The following is a 21,108-nucleotide window of genomic DNA, read 5'->3' on the forward strand; positions in this document are numbered from 1 at the left end:
ATGAAAGTGGATTTGATGGTACCTCACTGAGATATTTGACTTTTGGATTCAGTATATAACTGTTCTGGCTTCTGTCTGTAACAAATGTGGGAAATGTTTATCATTTTGCCAAGTAGTGATTCATTATGGATAAATGTCAGAATAGATATGTCTGGATTTGAAAGTAATAGTTGTCAACTTAGCAAGTCTGAAATAACTTGATACAGATGCTGCATTTTGTTCTTATTATTTTTGTTGTGGTGGGGTTTTTGTTGCCAAAATCCACACCTTCCCCTTCTTCCCCTCGCTGACATGTCTCCTCAGTCCCTGATTTTTCACAGCAGTAGTCAAGAATACTGTGCAGTTTCTGTTCTCAAGTTAGTTGCATGTAAACCTCATCTCTAATTACTGAAGCAAAAAATGGGTAGATTTGGTTGAGGACTTCAGTTTGCAATATGACAAGATGATTTATTTGGGTGTTAGGCCTTTTCATGCTGAAAAACCTTTCATGTAAAGTTGCTGTAACTTGATTACTGGTGTTTTTTATTTTTACAAAATATATCTCTTGATGGTATTTTCTAATAAAAATAGAGCAATGGGACTTTATTTTTGCTGTTAATATATTTATGTGTTTGTTTTCTGTAGTATCAGACATTGAAGGTGCTGATGGGTTGCAGCTCAGAAAAGAACATGCCCTCAAGATATTTGCTTACATCAGTTCCTGGACACAAAGGTAATTTTGGGTTGAGTTTGTGTGTGGATGGTATTGGATCTCTACAGTAGATTTCCCTTTTTAAGAAATACTATAGATGGAATTAGAATGGACAAGTTATTAATGTGTAGCTAAGTGATACATGCAAAGTAAAGAACATTTTACTACTTATAAAGAGAAACATGTTTGTGCATTTTGGGCAAAGCATGTTTTGAATCTGGTTGGCTTTCCAGATGCTGTAATAATTATGTAGCAATAAGTAACTGTATTTCACTGACAAATAATGTGTTGCTGATTTCACATTGAATTTTCTGACCTCCTTCTGTGGAGGCAGGATAAAGTAAGAAGTTTAGAAAAGAACTCTCTGAATGGAGTTGTCATGTGAAATTAAATTGTTGTCAATGTCCTAATATGCAGAGTCAAGATGACAAATGATTGCAGCCCATAGCCACTAAACTGATAAAGAAAATCCTTTGCACACGGTCATCTTAAATCAGCTCCATTATTGCTTTTAATCTGTTATTTGAATTACTGTTGTGGATTGGCTTTTTAAAGTCGTTTTACCAGCTATTCTGCTTACCTCACAGCTACATTGTTCTTTTCGAGTGTAAGGATACAGTTTTTTTCCAGAGTAAGGATGTTTGGAATTCGGTGTTCAGCGGTGGTCACAAGACCAAACTTAATCTTAGGAAATAGTGGGAAATACATAGAGAATAAATCAGAAAACGTTATTCTGATATTTACAAGATTCCCAAAAGAGAAAAAGGAATGTCACATTTTAGCTGTGAAAGTGGAATCCTCTTCCTCCTGCTGCTGCCAAGCAGGCACTCAAAGCAAATCCAGTTATCTTCTGCAGGAGACTATTAAAGAATGAACAAATCAAACAGCAGCAGCAGAAACTAGAACCCTGTCATTTCTTGACAGGTTCTAAATCTCAAGTTTGTCTGAGAACAATTGCAACCTACTCTTTTTCTAGGTCAGCATCTGTTTAGATTTGTTCTGTTCAAGAGCTACGGCATGATAAATCCAACCTGAGAGAAGCTAAAGACTGGATAGCGTTCAACGCTACGGGTTTCTTTCTACCTATCTTATCTATGGTTTCATACTAAAACAGCCTTGGAAAACAGTCCTTAAGCTATTCAGAGCAGAATCTTGCAGTGAAGCCATGGGAAGGAGTTTTACTTTACATTTTACTTTCATATCCAGTTTCTGCTCTGTCAAATGGCCTTTAGAGAGCTCTCCTTTTTATTTGGACTTGAGGCTTTCCTTAAGAACTACTTTTTGTTTTGTTACCTGTAGTTCAGATCTCTGCTTTCCTTTGGAAGATCGGTTGGCAACTCAGCCTGAAGAATACCTTTTTCTTTCATCTACATGTAGTGTTTCCATTTCCATTTTCTTCTGGGAATTGTTATGTTTGAAGAAGTCATATTTTTAGCATGCTCACTTTTTCACATGTCTTTAGTTTTTGGTGGAACTCCTTCTTCCTCTGAACACATTCTGATACTTGAAGACTTAGAGGTTTTGCACCAAGAGGTCTTGGGGAAAAAATAAAGCCTTTGTCCAACAGAGAACTCTCCAGCAGCAGCTAACATTCAAACACAGATATGTGAGAAGCAGTTACCAAATTTTTTCATGGTTATTGAGAATAATTAGTTACAGCCAAGTAGGGTAGTAACTTGTAGGCATAAGTGCTGGACTTATTGTACATAGTTTTCCCCAAGGAAAAATACTTGTCTATAATTTTGTCTATAATTCATTGTTGTCATCTGTTAATCTGAAAATACTTTTGCAAGTAAATCACAAGAGTCTGTTTTTCAAAGATTAAGGGCATGCTCTGCTTACACAACAGTGAAGGATTTTTCTTCCTGCATAGATGGAACAAAAGGTTTTAGATGCTTCCATCTGGAATTGGGGAGCACGGAATGTTATCTTTCTGTCTAACCCACTGAAAAAAGCTTCATACAAAATATTTATACATTAGGAGTTGCACCTTAAGGGCATGATTGTACTCCATCGAGAGGCAGCACCCTCTACCTATCACAGTTCAGAGTTTTCTTGAAAATTATTTGTCAATCCCAGTTTCTAGATAAAATGCTATAGTCTGCAGAAGAGTTTTTATTAATTAATAAATTAATTTATTATTTTGTTAATGACATCTTGCCTTATCTTTTGCCTATTAATTCAGAAATTAGTATGTAACTTTTATATTGTTTTTGCATCCAAGAACTCTAGCCATGAACTGGAGTTTGTTGTTCTCCATCTAGCAGGAGAGAGGTCTCTGCTGCAAGACAGCCTTCAGTTTATGTGGCAGTTAGCTCTTTCTCACTTAAACTCTGCAAAAATCTGAGTCCATTTCAAAGATTCTGTTATAAACATCCAGCCTTTAATTTTAGTCTTCATTCAGGTGCCCTGGCTTATTGATCACTGCCTTCTCTACATTCTTCAAGATGTAGGTCTCTTTGGGGAAATACCCTCCACATATTGTTCAGGATGAGGAGGTTGCTTGTTTGTATGGAAGACACAAATGTTCCCAGACAATAGGTTCTAGGGTGTCTGTCTTGGGGGATTTATGCACCCAGAATGTGTTTGACATATGCCTTGCTCAAAATGAGAGCTATATTGTGATGTTCTAACTTGATGGTTTGATTGATTTAATTTTTTTTCCTTACAATATTGAAGGAATAGTGTATAGTTTTCTTTCTTGTTCATTTTACCTTGTTTCAGAGGAATAATCTCTGAGCCAAAATGCTGGAGAAAGTAATGAAAATACTTGATACTGCTTTTCCATATGAGTACAAGGTACCAATGAGCATGAGGGTTTCTATGCAACTGCAGATAAAGAAAGGGAGCTTAAATACCCAATTAAAACAAATTTATTTTGCAGCCCCGTTGCTTTAAAAATAACAGTAATTGTTCTTACACATCTCACAAGCATGTCAGGTGATTTACTGCAGTAAATAGTAATAGAGAAAGCAGTAGAGGAAACAGATTTGGGAACATACCGAGAAGACCATTGCTTCTTCAGTAGTATGGTGACCTTGCCTCTGAGATTTCTTTTGTATATTTTACTCCCAGTGACAGCTGCTAAATGATAACAGGGACTTCATCGTTTTGGTAAGCATTTAGAAGCAATGGGATGTTTACAAGGTTTAAAGAAGGCTTTGTGACTCCTTCTTGCTGCTGGGTAGAGTTTGTTTCATTTGAATTTCCTTACTTTTAGAGGTCTGAGAACTATTTTGTTGTTTAAAATATTCTAATGTGAAGAGTTCTTTCGGTCAGTTACCTGTTCTGATTTTCAGCTACTTTTGGGATTTTTATTTCTATTGTTTCTGTTTTCTTGCAGACAATGTCTGTGCTGTTTCAAGGAGTATAAACATTTGGAGATCTTTAACCAAGTAGTATGTGCGCTGATTAACTTAGTGATTGCCCAAGTTCAAGCTCTGCGGGACCAGCTCTGTAAACATTGCACTATTAATATAGATTCAACATGGCAAGATCAGAGTAATCACGCTGATGAGCCCCTGAATGTAGAAAGAGAGTCACACGAAGAAGAGAATGGAGAACGGCAAAAATCTATAGAGAAGAAATTAGATTCTGCAAGAACTTGTATCCTGACAGAGGAGGAGTCTACAAAGAACACTGATGCTTTTAGCTTATGGAGCACTGATGAGAAGGAAAAGTTATTGCTGTGTGTGGCAAAAATCTTTCAGATTCAGTTTCCTCTGTATACTGCTTATAAGCATAATACTCATCCCACAATAGAGGTAAATCGTCTTCTTCTGTGCATATTTCATCATTCTGTGAAAGGTTATTTGTTCTCAATAATGAATAGACTGTGTGTGGTGATAGTTGCCTTCACACAGGATGGGCAAATTCAGCTCTCCTGTTGAATTCAGTACAACTTTACAGAGAAACTTTTGAAGTGACACATACTCTTACACTTTCTTTAAAATATGCTTAATTGTTATAGGTAATAAATTGATAAGTGTTGGATGGAACTGTACACTGAATTATTGTACTGTTTAAATAACAGGAAGGCAAAAAGGGGACTGTAGCGAAGCCTTTCTTCCAGAAGGTAACCCATTAATAGTTTACTAATTTATTTTCATGACAATCCATGGTTCTAGAAGCAAAGCTTCGTAAACTAAATGTTGTGCAAGACCAAACTTGCTTGTCAGAACAGCTGTTTAATTGACTGGAATAACTGAGCTCTAAACAAGTAGCTTTGCTCTACAGTGCTGATTTTTTGCTGTGATATTTGTTATGGCTACCATTCACATTTTCTATATTCTCAAAAAAAACACACCACCACCAAGTAAAAAGTCCAAAACACTGCAGTGTTTGATTCACATTTTCTGAAATAAATGTCATGGTATTAACATTTCCTACTTGAATCAATGTAATTCTTAGTAAAGTTGGATTTTGATGGAACTTTTAGTAGTCTAACAACAAATAAACAGTCTTAATCCAAAACATAGACATTAACAGAGGTTGTTCCACAATTCTGTGTGTACAGAGAAATGAGGCAAAGTCGATTTCAAGTTTCCCATCATTCATTTTGGCCTGCCTTTTAAACTCTCACCATATATAAATAAATCTGTGGTTCAGCCTCTGCAAGTAGGAACTGTTCAGGGTAGATCTATCTTGTCAGTTAAAAAAAAAAAGAATGACTACTTAAGTGATTTATCTTTTGTTCTCCTCTGGGACGCCCACTGAAACTAGCTTCATAGCAACAGGCAATGAACAATTCTGGAACACTTCTCTGTGTCGAAGCACAACTCCTTTTAAATGACAATTTCATCTGGTTTTTTTTCTCTTCTTTCACTTCCAAATGATAAAGTCTCAAAAGTGCCTGGTGAGATTACTTTTTCACTTGATGTGCAGCCATTAAGTGTTTTGGACACTGATATGCTGTAGTTTACTGTATTCTGGCTATCACTCTGTAGACATGCTAATACATCATATCACATCACAGAATCACACAAAATCACAGGGTGATAGGGATTGGAAAAGGGACCTTTAGGGATCATCTAATCCAAACCCTCTGCTAAATATATCATACTAGTATATGGCATGTAAATTATTGAATACTTTCATTAGCTGTCCTTAAAACAGGGGAAGGTGAGAGTGAAAAATGCTTTCCTGAGGTACAGACAGAGCAGAAGTTTTCTGCTAGACTTCTTGTGTTCTCAGCTCTGGATTATGCTAGCCTGCCATATTTAAGTACTTTTTTCCTTTCTGGGAGGAGTTTTTTTTTGTTGGGAGTTTGAAAGGTCCCAGCATCATTCATATCTCTCTCAAACTGAGATTTTTCTATATTGAGGAAGCACTAGGGTTCTTGTATTCTAAAGTAGTAATGTTTTGTAGTCAAAACTTTCTGCTACCATGAGTAACTAAGTTTAGAATTTAGTTTTTCAGTTCAGTCTGGAGCGTATCTTAGTTGAATTGAAGCAAGTCATTAGTCTCAGGCATGGGAGAACTTGTGTTAAATCAGGCTTGGACTCAGTCCTCAAGGGACCATAAAATAAAAATCCCTGTTTTAAGTGTATCATCTATAGTTGTAAGCCAAGCAGATTTCTGAACAGACCAAATCTGCCAACAATTTGCTGAGAAAAGCTGGTGAAGTTCTCCCTCTAAGCATTTCTTTTGCCCTGGAAAAAGGAAAATCTTCTGATGCAAAATGCTCCAATTGCCACTCTCACTGACTTCAGAAATTCCGTGTTCCAGATTCTTGATGTGAGTTTACACAATGTCATTGAGTCATCACATCCAGCAAGGTTTCATTTTGCCTCAAAATGACCAGTTAAGTTGTCATCTAAAAACTTGCAATGTCAGGCTTCCACATGCTATTATTAACATCTAGTAATGATTAGCAGTTAATATTACTATTAGCTTTTGCTCTCTATACACCTATAAGATCTTTGTTCTTAAGAACAAAAGACAAGTCTTGAAGCCTAATCCTCTTAGGAGGTGCTTGCCCAAGTCATTTTATACTTGATAATCTAGAGGAAAACCTTCCATAGGAAAGCAGAGGTTTTCCCTAGTGTTGGAATTCGTGTTGGATGCAAATGAACAGCAAAGCAATGTTGTTTGAGACTCAAAAGGTGTCTGCCAGGTTTTGATTCTATATATTCTCTCCTGAAGTGTTTTGCGTAAGATTTAGTTTTATGGCTTACAACATTCTAAAGTGAGAGAGTGAAAGTCTGTTTGGTAGCCAAAAGGACTGTGTACTCCTGACAGCAGAAGCTTCCTTGAACAAGTGGCCTTCCAAAGGACAGAAATGTCACAGAAAGATGCTGTGTATGAGGACAGTGAAACTAACTACATCACATGGGAGTAAATCAAACATATTGACAAGCATATAGTCTTGGTCTATGTGGAATGAATATGAGTCTGTACAGGCACAATGCTTGTCTCAGCATACATTAAACTGATGAGAAGCCTAAAGAAAAATGTTTTTCTCCCAAGTTTGGAGAAAGTTTGCAATTAGTTGCAGTCAGCTAGAGGTCATCCCAACACAGAACCTGAGTATTAAAATAAAAGTAACATCTGGAAACACACTGTTTCCTTCTGTTGAAATCTACCAATATTTGCAGTGTCCAAAGAGAGACCATTGTAGCTATTTTCCATCCTAAACAAAATTAAAATATTTTTACAGATATGGTTGGTTGTTTTTGAGAAATGCTCACACATTGAAATGGATCTTTTTTTTAATGTATGGGCTATCTTTTTAGAGATCTTGCATGCAGGATAGTTTAAAACTGTATGCTTTTGTCTTTTTCATACATTCTCTGTGTAAAAGTAAGTGTAAATCTTAGAATGGACACTTAAGAAGGAAAAAAAAATCTAGCAAATGGGGGCCCTGGAGAGGGGCAGCAATAATGTAAAGTGCAGTTCTGAACTTTGTACTGTCTCAGAATGAGCAGTGAATCTGAGGGGAGTTACTCAACCATTTAGAAGTTCTAAAGTTTAGAGAGAGGATGGAATGAAATAGGAAATATGAACCCACTTGTTTAGGTGTCTGTAGCTGTAGTCTCTGATTCCTTGGAATCTTGCTATCTCTCTTTGTCCTTTTCAAGTAAATATTTTCTTGGAAGATATCCATAATTAGGTGCTCTCCACTGAGATTGCATCTGTGTCAGACCTCAGCTGGTACATTTTATCTGAAGTGTTCGTGGTTGTTAATGCCATGTGAAATTCATATGAGGAATTCTCTTACTTTATAAACTTGATCTTAAAGAAACCTCAGTCTCTGTTCTGTGTCGTATCTGCAAGAGCAGAAGTCATGTTTCCGGACTCAGTCTCTCAACTGCAACATTTTAATCTTTGCAGGACTCTCGCAACAGACCTCTAGGAGTGTTTGATTTCTGTATTCTAAGAACTGTAATTCACTTGACAACATTTCTGTTTTATTCAAGAAAACAAATGAAATTTCTCGCTCTGTTTCTTTTCATGAGCAGAGTACTGAGCACCTATTCTTGCTACTTGAAAACATACCACCTACTGGCTTCAAAGCTGTTATAAAAATAACTGTTAGAGTATCACGAGTTCAGGCATGACAAGAGTTCAGCAGCAGAAAAAAATGCTTAGCTATAATATGAGCATATTGAATAATTCAAAATGTTTGTATGGCACTTAATCCATCCAAAATTGCTTGCCTCTAGCATCTTCTGATACAGTTTTAAGAAGCTTATTCCTACACAGCTTTTTGAAATATATATTCAGGAAACTTCATTTAAAAACTTAAGTTATGTTAAACTTATATGTGATTTGTGAATGTGAGAACTGGGTGTTTGGCACAGAGGGATAGGAAGGTGGAGAATGTGTGCTGTAACTACCTGCAAGTATCCATGGCAATGGTGTGCTTTTACAGTCACGTTTTATGATATCTTCAATGTCCTTTTGCCCCCAGCCATGTACAAGATGCATACAATGTGTATTACAACCCTAATAAAGAAGATTCCTGCTTTATACTGCCCAACAAGTGGATGTTGTGAACGTTGAAAAGAAATGCTATTTTCACAACCCTTTCCAGTTTAGTACCTCTAGAAAATAGATTTCTTGTTGCAACAAATAGCTAACAGATTGATAAGGTGATATAATTCCTTCCCTCTCTTAGTCCTGTAAAGAGTATTAGACATTTATTTTATATGATGTGTTTTGTTATATGGAAAAGAATATAGTAGTTGAAGTTAACCAACTTTAATATTCTGATGGGAGTGACAGTTTAACCCCTTAAGTCATTAAATGTAGGGTTATCAAACATATTGCATTTCATCTAAATTCAAATATTTGGATATATGTCTCATCTTTATGCAAAAATTGCATTCAAAACTACCTAAACTGGTTCTGTTCTGGAATTCTCAGACTGCTATAAAGGCAATGTGCCAGACTATTCCCTTTGCAGTATTCCTGTTACATTTCCCTTCAGATGATCAGGTTTTTTAACTGAAGAATAATCTAGTAATCCAGCACTTGAGAACCATTGCTGAGGTATTGTCTTAAGTGTATATTTATGTACTTAAAAACACATCGTAACAAAGGTTAAATGGTGAACTGGAAAAGTGTGTTTTGCAAACTAAACTGGAAAAAAACTTGATCTTCTGTCTTCCTCTAAATCAGAGATTTGTGTTTTTCGGTTAGTTGGCTATAGTGTCTGTTAATGATTCATTAAATTTTGTTCTGGAAATGTATTTTTATTGCTTTAGTTAATTGGCTTCTTTTTCTTTTTAAACAGGATATTTCTGCTCAAGAAAGCAATATATTAGGGGCGTTCTGTGATATGAATGTAAGTTGTCCATTTTGAAATAGGTGCCCATTTCCTAGAAACTTAAAATAGACATGTTTGCCCTCTGTATAGATTTGTGCTGTACTAATGCAGCTTTTGAATTTCCTGTATGTCTGAATGGTTCTAGTATTGATTATTCAAGCTCTTTTTTTCTCTCCTTAATATTTCTAGGATGTTGAAGTACCATTGCACTTGCTTCGTTATGTTTGTCTGTTTTGTGGAAAAAATGGCCTTTCCCTCATGAAGGATTGTTTTGAATATGGAACCCCTGAAACACTGCCATTTCTCATAGCACATGCATTTATCACAGTGGTATCTAATGTAAGTATTGTCTTTAAATTGTTTTACATTGAACACAAAAAGTAAAAGGACTGAAGTCTGGAAGAATTCTGTAGGGCCATAGAGGGGGAAAATACTCTGTAACATTTTCCTTGTTAGGAATGTGAGGTTTGCTGGTCCACTGAGTATTTCATCATCCAAACTCTATACATCTCCTGTACGCGCACAAGAACTTTTGCGAGTTTGTGCCTAGCTACAAAGATTGTAACAGAAAATACTTGCAAGAGCATTGTCAGAGGTCATTTCTGTCCCTGAAATTGTGTCATGGAAATGTTTTAAACTTCTTCAAGCTATATTAACTCTTTACCTATTTCATACGAGGCACAAAGGAAAAGCCTATGGATTTCTTTTCTTCTCAGTTCCCTGTGATTTTATGTCATTATGCACATTTGCAGCATAAAGGTAACTATCTTTTATTTTCTCTTTCTTTTAGACTACATATGTTTCATCATTTCTCCCTTTTGAAATCATGGTGATTTTTGACTAGCAGAATTGCAAATTGATTTTAGTGGAGATTCAAAGGAGACTGGTAGTAGAAATAAAAACCAGTCTCTGAAGAAGGACATTATAAGACTTAGAAAAATGTGAGAATGGGAAGTCGTGACCTGTCCTATGGATGTTACATATAGGCAAAAAGGAAAGCAATAGTTTGTGGTGTATTGTATGAGTTTAATGGAATTTTGATGTTAATTGCAATTTTAAATACTTAAAATCAGATCCTTCCTTCCACACATCTTCCTTCCTTCCATGGTGCTGTTACTGACCAGCCAGGACAATGTTTTAAATAAGTATTGTGATATATTTGCATACAGGGAACTAGTGGCTGAAATGAAGCTAGTGCTGGTGATCTGTGTCAGATCTGTATCTCTCACTCCCGATCCTTTTAGTGTAATGGTTCTTCATGTGTAGATTAGAGAACAAATGGGTAAGGCTTTGTTCTTGTAAGCTGGCACAGGAGGACTGTTGCAGGACCTCTGTATATTAAATGATGGAGAGAAATTATCTTCTGTCTCTCTCTGTATGATCTAATGATCAGGTGATAATCTGATGAGTTCTTTGTCTCTAGCTATTGGCAGTGCAACCTGCAGTCTTCATCAAACCATCTGCTGAAAATGTCTGGTCTTGTAGGTTATTCTGGTTTAGAAGTAAATCTCGTCATACAACCAAGAAATGTCTGATTTTTGTTTTCTCTGTGAGGATGGGCAAACCTGTTCTGAACAAACAGGGGCAGCTCCCTATCACACCACCATTTTTTTAACAGGCATTCTGACTTCCAATTCCATTTCCTAGATATCCCCGTACCAGTGTCTGTTTATAAAGTGCATCTGTCTTTCTTCTTTGCCCTTCACAGCCACATGTACAGTAACTCTTAAATACATTTTCAGTCGTGCTAAGTCTTGAGAATGGCAGTTAAGTAGCCATTATTAAAAAGACTCCTAGAAATACATATGCTGGAATTTATTTTGGAGTCTGTGAGAGGAGGGAGTGAAGCTACTACTTTAAATATTTCAAAAACATTTTCAGACAGTTTGTGGTGTGGATGAACCAATTATTTTGTTATTAAAAAGTTAGGTGCAGTATTAAGCTCCAGAAAATAGAATAGTTGAAGATAGTAAACTGAAGTCAAATAATTAAATTGTTGACAACCAATAGCACTCAGCTTTTAGTAGACAAAGCTGCATAGTGGTATGAAAAGCATTCGCTCAGTTTCTGCCACAAAGGAAGGTGAATATCTCATTAAGTGCACTCTACAGATCTCTGTAAGAGAAAACCATTACCACAAATTAGTAAAGTCTGTGGGGAACTGAACTTCTTGTTTGTGATTACTGGTGTCTCTTTTATACAGAGAACATTAAAATTATTGAAAATATATTTCCTTCAAGTTTTTTATCCAGCAAATCTCATTTGAGAGAATGTTTTTGTCAGACAAGCTTGTGTTTGGAATAAGAAAGCCAGCAAATGTAATGCAATACAATGGACTTCACAGACAGAGGTAGCTAGTTGGCAGTCTTATTTTTTCTCCAGCTCACAGCTCTGCAATATGCTTTCTTATCAATGTGTATTGTGGTAGGACTGACATCTTACAGTATTTCATTGCTGTCTTTATTAGTTAGATTCATGGTTCTTCTTGCATTTTATATTCTGTGGTGATTGCTCAGTCAAACCACTTGATGTTGCATTGGTCTCCTTAGAAAATGAGCAGACACAGAGAAATCAGTGACCTACAGCTTGTTCTGTGAAGGGTGTAAACCTCACTGAAAAAGCCTGGCATTGTTTCATTCTGTACTATTTCAGTTCTGTGGATGTTGTCGAGGAATAACTGCCCTCTCAGTGGAGATGAATTAATTGAAATAAATCTGATGGCTTCCAAGATGTTGGTTTAACTTCACTGTATGAAATTTTAAAACTCGTGTCACAAGTATTGAGGCATGCACTGCCTTTTACAAATGAGTTACCTATGATAAAGAGAGAAGAATAAAAACTCCAAAACCTCTGAAGCGTGAGAACAGAACAGATGCACTAAATATCTTTTCTTAAGAGAAGGTGCAAGCAAAAATTGCATGATGAAATTTGTGGATTTTAAATGTAATTTTCAATGTTCTTTTAGTGTCATTTAATAGATGTCATTTTAATGCAATTTTGTGTATGATATTTGATGCAATTGAAAGTAAAAAGTTACTGTATATTTGAGTTGATGATGAAAGATACATTTTCATTTATAACGTGAAATGATCTATGAATTCAGTTCTGGGGATGAAAGTCATGTGTAGTGCAGCTATACAGATGGATGAAATGGCTTTAGAAGTTTGAATTAATACAGGGTGAAAATAGCTATGAACAATGAAAGTGATAAAAACAAAATTAGAGTAATGTTTCTTACTTTTATTTCAAACAATTACATTTGCTTTTGTGTTTCATACTGCAGATGAAAAAGAGCAGATGATGTTAAAAGTCTGATTGTTTAAATAGAATAGTATCTTCGTCATCCTTGCAATTCCTTGTCAAAATGTTATTTAATTCCTGTTTCTAGAACAAGCACCTTCTAGTTCCACTTTCTGTTTTGGGGATGTTAGCATGTTTTCTCTTCTTGAAACTGCCAGTTGGATCAGAGCTTATTCCAAATGGGGTCTTTTTTGCAAATTGAAGATTTGGCTGGTTTGTCTTGCCAAGTAGGTTAGTATTGTTACTGTGTGGTGTTAGTTGCGTTGTGAAAAATAAGTCTTGAAGGTATTTTTTTCAGAAGTAACTCAGAAAGTTACTTGGCTGATTCCAGAAACAGTTAAACCTGCAGCCTAATATTTTTTTTCTCCTCGCTAGAAGGAGAATTTCTCTTTATTGTGTACAGAATTTTCCAAAATGCTGGTGAGGATTTAGTGCTTGGACAGAATTTATTGCATCAATTGCAAAGATGAAACACTCTTTTCAGAATAAACAGAGAGATGTAAATTGACATGACAGCTTTGAGTGACTGACAGTGTCAGCTATTCACCACATTTGTGTGTGCACATGATTAAAATAATGTGGGTAGTAGTAACAACTGCTAATATTTCATATGTGCTAGATCCCTTACCTAGCAGGTAGCTGACTTTCTGTAACAGGTTTAGCAGGCTGAGCATTCCTTTTTGAAATGCAGATGGAACTTCTAACTTTGCCTGTGTAAGTAGTTTGGATGGTCCTCTTTTCCTCACAGCGGTACTAAATAGCTGTTTCAGGGTTGGTGGTTTTTTTTCCTCTGCATACATTTTCTTCCTGCATACAGTTTTGCAAAGGTGGTAAAGGCAAAATTGTAAATAAGGGAATGCAAATGCAGTAGTAAAAAACTCTGCTTAATCACTGGTTGTAAAACATAATTTTATTGTACAGGCTATATGAGCCTTAAGAAGCAAAACATCAGCATAAGTCAAATAATTTTACTTGATTTAGGAGAGATTTACAAGGAACAGAAAAAACGGAATAATTTTCTTGTAGACTTTCAAAGAAAAAGGAAAAAGAAATCTCACAAGGCTGAGAAGCAGGTTTTCCGACTGAAGATACTACAGAACATACAAAAATGAGACATCTGGGCAGTGTGATTCTGTTTATGCAAAGTTTATATTTTCCTGTATAACAGTTACAAAAATTAGAAAATAAAGAAGTCTGATATGATAACAGGTTAAAAAATTAAGAGCAAAAACAACAGCAAAGCCTTTTTTAAAGTGAGATTGAACATGCAAATGTAGTAGCAATGTTTAATTTTTTACCGTTCTCATTAAATGTCATTAATAAACTTTTTCTCTGTTTGTGTTTTTGCATTATAGATCAGAATATGGCTACACATCCCTGCTGTCATGCAGCACATTATACCCTTTAGGACTTATGTTATCAGGTAAATTTTTAATTTAAGATTTTTTTATATTGTGGGACTTTTTGACAGCACCTATTTATACTTTCAGCTAATACACTTTTAATTGTTGCTCTGACTCTATCCTTTCAACAAGGAGAGTGAAGGTAGTTTTGAGTTAGTTTGGGCAGCTACTTACATCTGTCTGATTTTAATATCAGTTGGATCAGCCTCATCAATAGCACTTTTAATGTGACATCCAGCCCCATTCTGACATGTCAGGTTCAACTGTAATACAGCCTCACTTACTGCACTATCTTCATAAACCTTTATATAAAATTTGCAATGAGGTGATGTGAGTAGAACAGTAATATCTAGTCGTTGAGATTTCCTATACTGACTTGCACTGAGTTTTAACACTGCTTCACATTTGGATGTTCTGTATTTCCAGCTGGCAGGGACTGAAGTGTGATCAAAAGTCTACTGGCACTTTTATGTATCTAAATATATCCAGTCTCAAAGATTTTCTTTGTATTAAGCTGCCTATCATGAAAATCAGTTTAAAATTACAGCATTTCTAAAGATATTTAATTATACAAGCAATTTGTTTTTACTGGGTTTCTCAGGATAACAGAAAAAATCCAATGAGCTGCTGATGAAATGATTTTGTGTATATGTATCTGACTGGAGGTGGAAGGGTGTGGTCACAACTAATTCTTCTTCCAGTGGCCCGATGTTAAACTTCTCTGGTACAGCCTAAAAGGCCACTGCTCTTGCATGGACCCACAGATTCTACAAGGTTCTGCATATCCTATAACTGTAATATTAGAAATGTGCTTATACTGGACATATCTTACTTCCCTTATAGCAACAATTGTGCCTTTACAGATTATGTTGTTTTAGCTATACCAGCATAACATCACAGTCTCAACATAATTACATTGGCAACAAAAAGGTGCAGAGAACAATGAGGCCCAGAACTATGTTTCATATTTTAAAATGTTCTGGTTTTAATTGTGAGTATGAAAAATTAAATACTGGCCTGGCTATAGATCTATTTTGCTATAACATAGTCTCTGCCAAAATGGTATCAGCAGAGAGAAGACTGTTCTGATCTTTTATTAAAACATATGCCTCTTGAGTTACAGTCCAGCCATGTGCACTCCTTTAATGCTGATGTGTTATCTTTGAAATCTGATAAAGGTAATTCTTAATCATGAAGCTGTCTAGGAAGAACAGGCAGAGGATCTTCAAGTTCCTGTCTCCAAACATATTCCATTAATGGTTGTCCATGTAGTTGGGAATTTGGTTCACGAGTCTTACCTGTCTTTTTGCAATGTGTGGAAATTAAAAAGATCATTGAAGGATCAACAGTTAGAGATAGGCTGATAAGAAGGAACTTGAGTGAGACAGAATAATACAGCCTGGAGCCTTTGCTGTTAATCCTAACTTGCTTGTCATCCTAAAATTCTTAAAGCATTTTCTGTTTTATAACTGTAGATGTAATTAAGGTCACTGAAATGAATAGAAGATTTTTTTTCCTCGTCTTCTCATCTTTTCCTCTTTACTTTAGTACACACAGAATATTTGAATCTGATTTAAGATGTGATTTGTCAGCAACTTCTTGCCGTAAATAATGCCTTTGATGTCTGTTCTTGGTATTTACAATACATTCATGTCAGTCAGAACAGTAATATTGATACAGGATAGATCTGTGGGAAATACTTGCAGTTTAGAGAAGGAAGGGGATAGTCTCCCAGTTTCCATTTTTCACAACTGAATCCTAATGGGAGATGTAGGATTTCTCAACATTATGAAATCCAAAGCTTTTTTTTAGTGTGAAGATGCACTTAGGGAGTGGGACATGATGCTTGGAGGCCATATAACAAAAATAATCTCTAGTGCTGTGGGGCAGAAGTTAACACAGATGCTTTCAGTAAAAGATGCCTTGATATATGCAGCTCATCCCATGTGGTTGTCAAGCTTAACAGATCTTCTCTTAGCAGCTTGGGTCTCTAGGTCTCCATCTGCTTTTTACTTCAGTTTTAAAAAAATAATAAAAAGGCAAATATAATCCTGGGCACAGCAGCACAGCACCTTTGAAACAAATCCTGCGGTAGCTTCTGCCGCTACGCAAACTAAGAAAGAGAGCTTGGAGAGGGGTTTAGCCTAGAATGACCTCTTGAGGCTCTAATTGCTGCTCGGTTCTAATTGCTGCTCGTGTAGATTCCTTGCAAGAACTGCATTTTGGAGTGCTGATTAGCAGAAGCAGAGAGATCACCTGGCTGGCATCTTAGCAGCATCTTTCATCAAGATGGACTTAGCTTTTCTGTTCCAGTTTGGGGTTATTTCTACTAGGGGTGGATTAAATGAATAGCACAGTGTGTATTTGTGCAGGGGAGACCACTACTGGCGTTTGCAAAGGTCATGGACACAGTCCTGTCATTATTCCTGCTACTAAAAAAAGACTAATAAATATTATTTTCTGCCTGGGTGATGGAGCACTCTCACTCGTATCTTGCCTCTGAAGGGCCTATGTTTTTAAGCAGTTTAGGGAAGAAATAAAGGACGTGAGTTAAAAATTACACCTTTCAATAAGGAAGCAAAATGATGTTGACCTTCTAAGAAGGAAGCTTTTATTGATCCTAATACCTTAGAATTCTGTGTTTCAAATTGCAAAATCCTGATGAAAAAAAGAAGACATTTATTGACAAAGCGACAACTTACTGTAATTATAAATGAGGGCAAGTTGGTGATGTCTGTAAATGAAAGACATTGTTTCCATCTGTCTTCCACCTTAAGATCAGGGATGTGCTCTACGTGGTTCCAGATGCTAAATGTCTCAAGAGAGCAGTGGCTATAAACAGCAATGTTTTGAGGACAGTGTCTTTTCAGTAGCAAAATTGTTGATTGAAAGTGTCATGGATATTTCTGTCCTTCAGAAGACACAATGAATTCCAGTTTTACAAGAAGTAAGAGGTAAAGTTGGGTGTCTGATATTTTAAGTGCCTCTATAAACCACCAAAAAGTGCTGGATAGTATGAGGAAAAAGACCTAAAATTCTGGTTTTGACATCACAGTTGGCATCACTTAACATTCCTCTGGTAAAATCCAAGAGCTAAGTGTAGCATTAGCACTGACCAATATCATATTTAGTTCTAACTCTTTCCCTTTTTTCCTCTCTTCTCTGTTCTGCTTCAATATGGATCTTGAGAGCTTTTTTACGAAGGACTCGTGTCTGTTTTGCCCCAGTTAGAGAGAAGCAGAACGTTCTGTGCTCAAACACATTGAGAGGAAATCGCAAGTGGCAGTTGCTCCTGTGTTTGCCGTATAGTCTCGGCACAGGGCACGAGCATAGCACTGGTATATGCAGAGGAAGTGGAAACTCTGAACAGAATTGTTGATGCATGATGCTTCCTGTGCAATACAGTGAGAGGGAATGCAGCTGAAAGAATTCAAATTAATCTTCTGTTTAAAAATACTTAAGAATTTGGGGTTTATGGGAGTGCCCAAGACCACTCCTTGCTACTAAATGAAGCAAAAAACTCTTGTAATAAGCCTTGAAGGTTCCAATTGCAAAAAATATTGAACTCTTCCAAAAATCTGAAAATTTATGCTGTAGGTACAAAGAATAGGCAAGTCAGGAGACAATAGCCAGGCACTTAAGTGAATTCTTCATATCACTGAGGAGCTCTGACTCATTCTGCTAGGTATCTTTTTTGCAGCTGTGGTCCAAAGGAGTCATATTAAGGGAAAAAAGATTATTTCACAGCTGAGTAGCTGAAGTCCTGAAGCGTAAGATGTGATTGTAAGCATTACATTAACATGCAACCGCACATCTAAAGCTGGACTCTATCTGTCCTCAAGTACAGCAAGTTTAAATAGTTTTAGTTTAGGCTAAAACTGATTTAAAAAAAATCCATATGGCTTGCTTAAATGTAGCTAATAAATATTTACTGATTAAGTATGACAGTCTGGCAGGACAGGTCCTATACGTATATAGGCTTATTCTTTATGTAGGCAAAAATACCAGATTTACTAGATTACTCAGATCCTGAGCTATCACTCGTGTTATTTAAGTACTCAGTGTGGTCATCAGAATCAAAAAGATAAAAATTGTGGAATAAAAAAAAAGGAGGACAGAATGGAAGCTCTTACTAAGCCATTATATGAATCAGTCACATAATTATGTATTATATACGGTTCTGATCATTCCACCTCACAGAGATAATAACAGAACTGCCTAGGTAATAGGTAGGAGATGGAAAACTTCATTGGTAGAACAAAGGACGTTATGTAGAACTTTTTTAGGCAGGGAGATGGCTGTTATATGAGTGATGTGAAGGCAATAAATAGATGATGATAATTCACAGTTTTCCAAAACCTAGAAATGGAGAACATGCAATACGATTGTCAGGTTGCACACTTACAAGGAATGAAAGGAGATTGTTTTGCATGTGAACCTTATTGTCAAATCAGCTGGCCCAGATTAATGAGAAAACCAAAAGCATAAATAGAGAGAAATGAATTCAAAGTGGTAGTTAACTTCATTTTTTTAATATATGGGATAAATCTTTCATCCACTTTTGAAGTGGATGTTTTGGTCTAAATAGACTTTTTGCCCTGCTCCTGTATCACCATTCCTGTGTAAGGCCCTGCAGCAAATGTACAGTGTAAGGAAAGATGTGTTTTAATTGCTAATGCTAGCTAAAGGGTTCTCTTTTGCTAACAATAACATTTTACTGGTAAAAGCATAAAATGGACCTAGTTTTCTGATACACATGGGTTTAGGCCACTGTATCTTTCCACAATAAAGATCAGACTTGCCTACTCTGCACGTTCCTATGGTTTTAATCCTGGAAGTAAGAATATGGTTATACTTTATTTATTTATTACTTCACCAAACCTTCTAGTCTGAGGAAGATTTCGAGTGAAAATCCTGTTATAGAAATGTAGTGAAGCCACAAAAGCACCCTTGTATCCAGATGTGTCCAGTCCCACCTGTCGTTTGCATATAAGCACTCTTTATCAATCCTATCTAGAGTGAGAACATTGACGTAGGTTATTTTAACACCTTAGAGATCCTTAGAAATGCTTCTCGAAATGATTGAGTATGACTTGATGTGCATTGTAAATGCTGAAAAGCTTTAGGAGCCAGAGCTGATAATAGTTTGCATATAAAAATGGAGAGAGAAAAAGCAGTCTGAGGTTGCTGATAGTCATCCTGAGATTATTATGTTCTGTAACATGGACCAATGCATACTTTCATCAGAGTGTAAATCCTCTCACTTGTCTGTAGGTTAAAGATAGGTCATTGGGTCTGATTTACTGCGGAACTTTTTCAAATGAGTGTTCCCTTCTCCTTGCTACTTTTCTTTTGTTTAGAAATCATAGCACAGAAGCATTACTTTCTTTCCATGGTCTGATTTCTAGTGCTCCACATGAGAAGACAAATTTCACAATTCATAACAGTGAAAAATCTGATTATCTTGGCTTTGAGTGGTCCCTCCTTTTGTCCTCCCGTCACTTATCTGAGACTTCTATCCTAGCTCAAGAGTCTCTGTGATTATTTGCACGGAACTCTCTTTTCTATGTTTGACAATGTTAAGTATCATTTAAGTGTGTTTATTTTAAGGCCTTTACATAAGAACTGTGAAAAAGGACCTCAGTCTAAATAAGAATCAGAGCCTGTGTTTTTGCTTTTTAAAAGAATTTACTGATGTTTATATGATGTAGATGCGAAGGAATGGTGCATAAATCTATTTAAGTGTAGCTTAATATTTCTCATGTTTTTTTAAAGATTTATGCAGCTATTTGGCCAGTCTCCAAGGATTGATCCAGGCTTAAGCTGTCAAACAAATGGATTTTTAATGCATTTCTGTGTAGTTGAGTCTAGTTTGGATGTAGTTGAAACTTCAAACTGCTGAAGTACAGCAGAAAACAATAATTACAGTAACCTTGTATACGTATACCTTTCACTGTACAGCCTTGAGTTGCTTCAAAATAAGCTCAGGAAGGCTTGCTTCTAAATATGCATTCTATGCATTCAGTTTAGAAGAAATTCTCAACTGTGTCAATGCTTTATATGTGAACATTACAGTCATTCCGGTGTATTTTGTTGGTATGTCTTGATCTTGTAGTTGCTTAGGTAAGGCTAAGGTTGCGCTAGGTTCTGTTGAGTTAGTTTTTATAAGTGACTATTTCTTCTGCCTCCTGTTTGCAAAGAATATCTGTGTTGCAGCTCATTGTTCATGATTAAATGACCCCTTATCCAAGATGTTTGCAGTAGGAGCAACGTAGTTGTTCAACACTCTTCAGCATTTTCTGTTTGTGTAAGATTCCTAGAATCCTTGGTGATGCTTGAAGATCATAATTACTGTCAATAAAAGACACAATTTGGGCATGTGTTGCCATACTAAACTGTTTTGAGAGCAGTCCTGTGGCACAGGGAGTACTGACATACAAGCACAGACAGTATATGGTTGTGGCAGAAAAAATCTTTGTGTACCACATCCAATTGTATCAGAACCTGATTGCACACTATGGTATTTTTTCTGTTCTATGACTGAGGCTGCAAACAGGGATCTATTAATCCTCAGAGTAGCCTCACTGTCAGAGCACACTGTTTGTGGGCCACTGGCAGTTGCCATGAATTAAGTGTTTAAAGTATGTAAATACATTAAGCAGATTGTCACACTTCAGTTTTAAATAAAGTAACTAAACATGATGCAGCTATCTGGAGAGGGCACCTTCCATGAAACAGATGTGAGATTTTGACTTCCGACCTGCATTTCTGGAGAACTCTGTGGGTTTCCTGTCGTTTTGTGGCATGAAAGAAGTCTGAAGGGGTTTAAAATAAGAAATGTATTTGCTTTAAAAAATATTATGGAAAAATCTGGTTTTCCTCAGTGTTTCTCTATTGTGGCCAACTTTTGCTAGAGGTATTTTAAGACTTAGAACTCTTACAGC

The 21,108-nt window shown here is 36.3% G+C and overlaps 1 protein-coding gene across 10 annotated transcripts in view; it reads left to right on the forward strand.

The window, feature by feature from the left end:
• Positions 1 to 21,108, forward strand: part of USP34 (ubiquitin specific peptidase 34) — a 123,046-nt gene that overhangs the window by 18,415 nt on the left and 83,523 nt on the right. For all 10 annotated transcript variants that reach the window (XM_061989264.1, XM_061989270.1, XM_061989268.1 and 7 more), the window contains exons 2-6: positions 625 to 712; positions 4,035 to 4,455; positions 9,429 to 9,479; positions 9,651 to 9,800; positions 14,117 to 14,184. In XM_061989264.1, coding sequence (XP_061845248.1) covers positions 625 to 712; positions 4,035 to 4,455; positions 9,429 to 9,479; positions 9,651 to 9,800; positions 14,117 to 14,184 — 778 coding nt within the window. The remainder of the gene's footprint in view (positions 1 to 624; positions 713 to 4,034; positions 4,456 to 9,428; positions 9,480 to 9,650; positions 9,801 to 14,116; positions 14,185 to 21,108) is intronic.

Source organism: Colius striatus, chromosome 2 (genome assembly GCF_028858725.1).
Source record: "Colius striatus isolate bColStr4 chromosome 2, bColStr4.1.hap1, whole genome shotgun sequence".
NCBI lineage: Eukaryota > Metazoa > Chordata > Aves > Coliiformes > Coliidae > Colius > Colius striatus.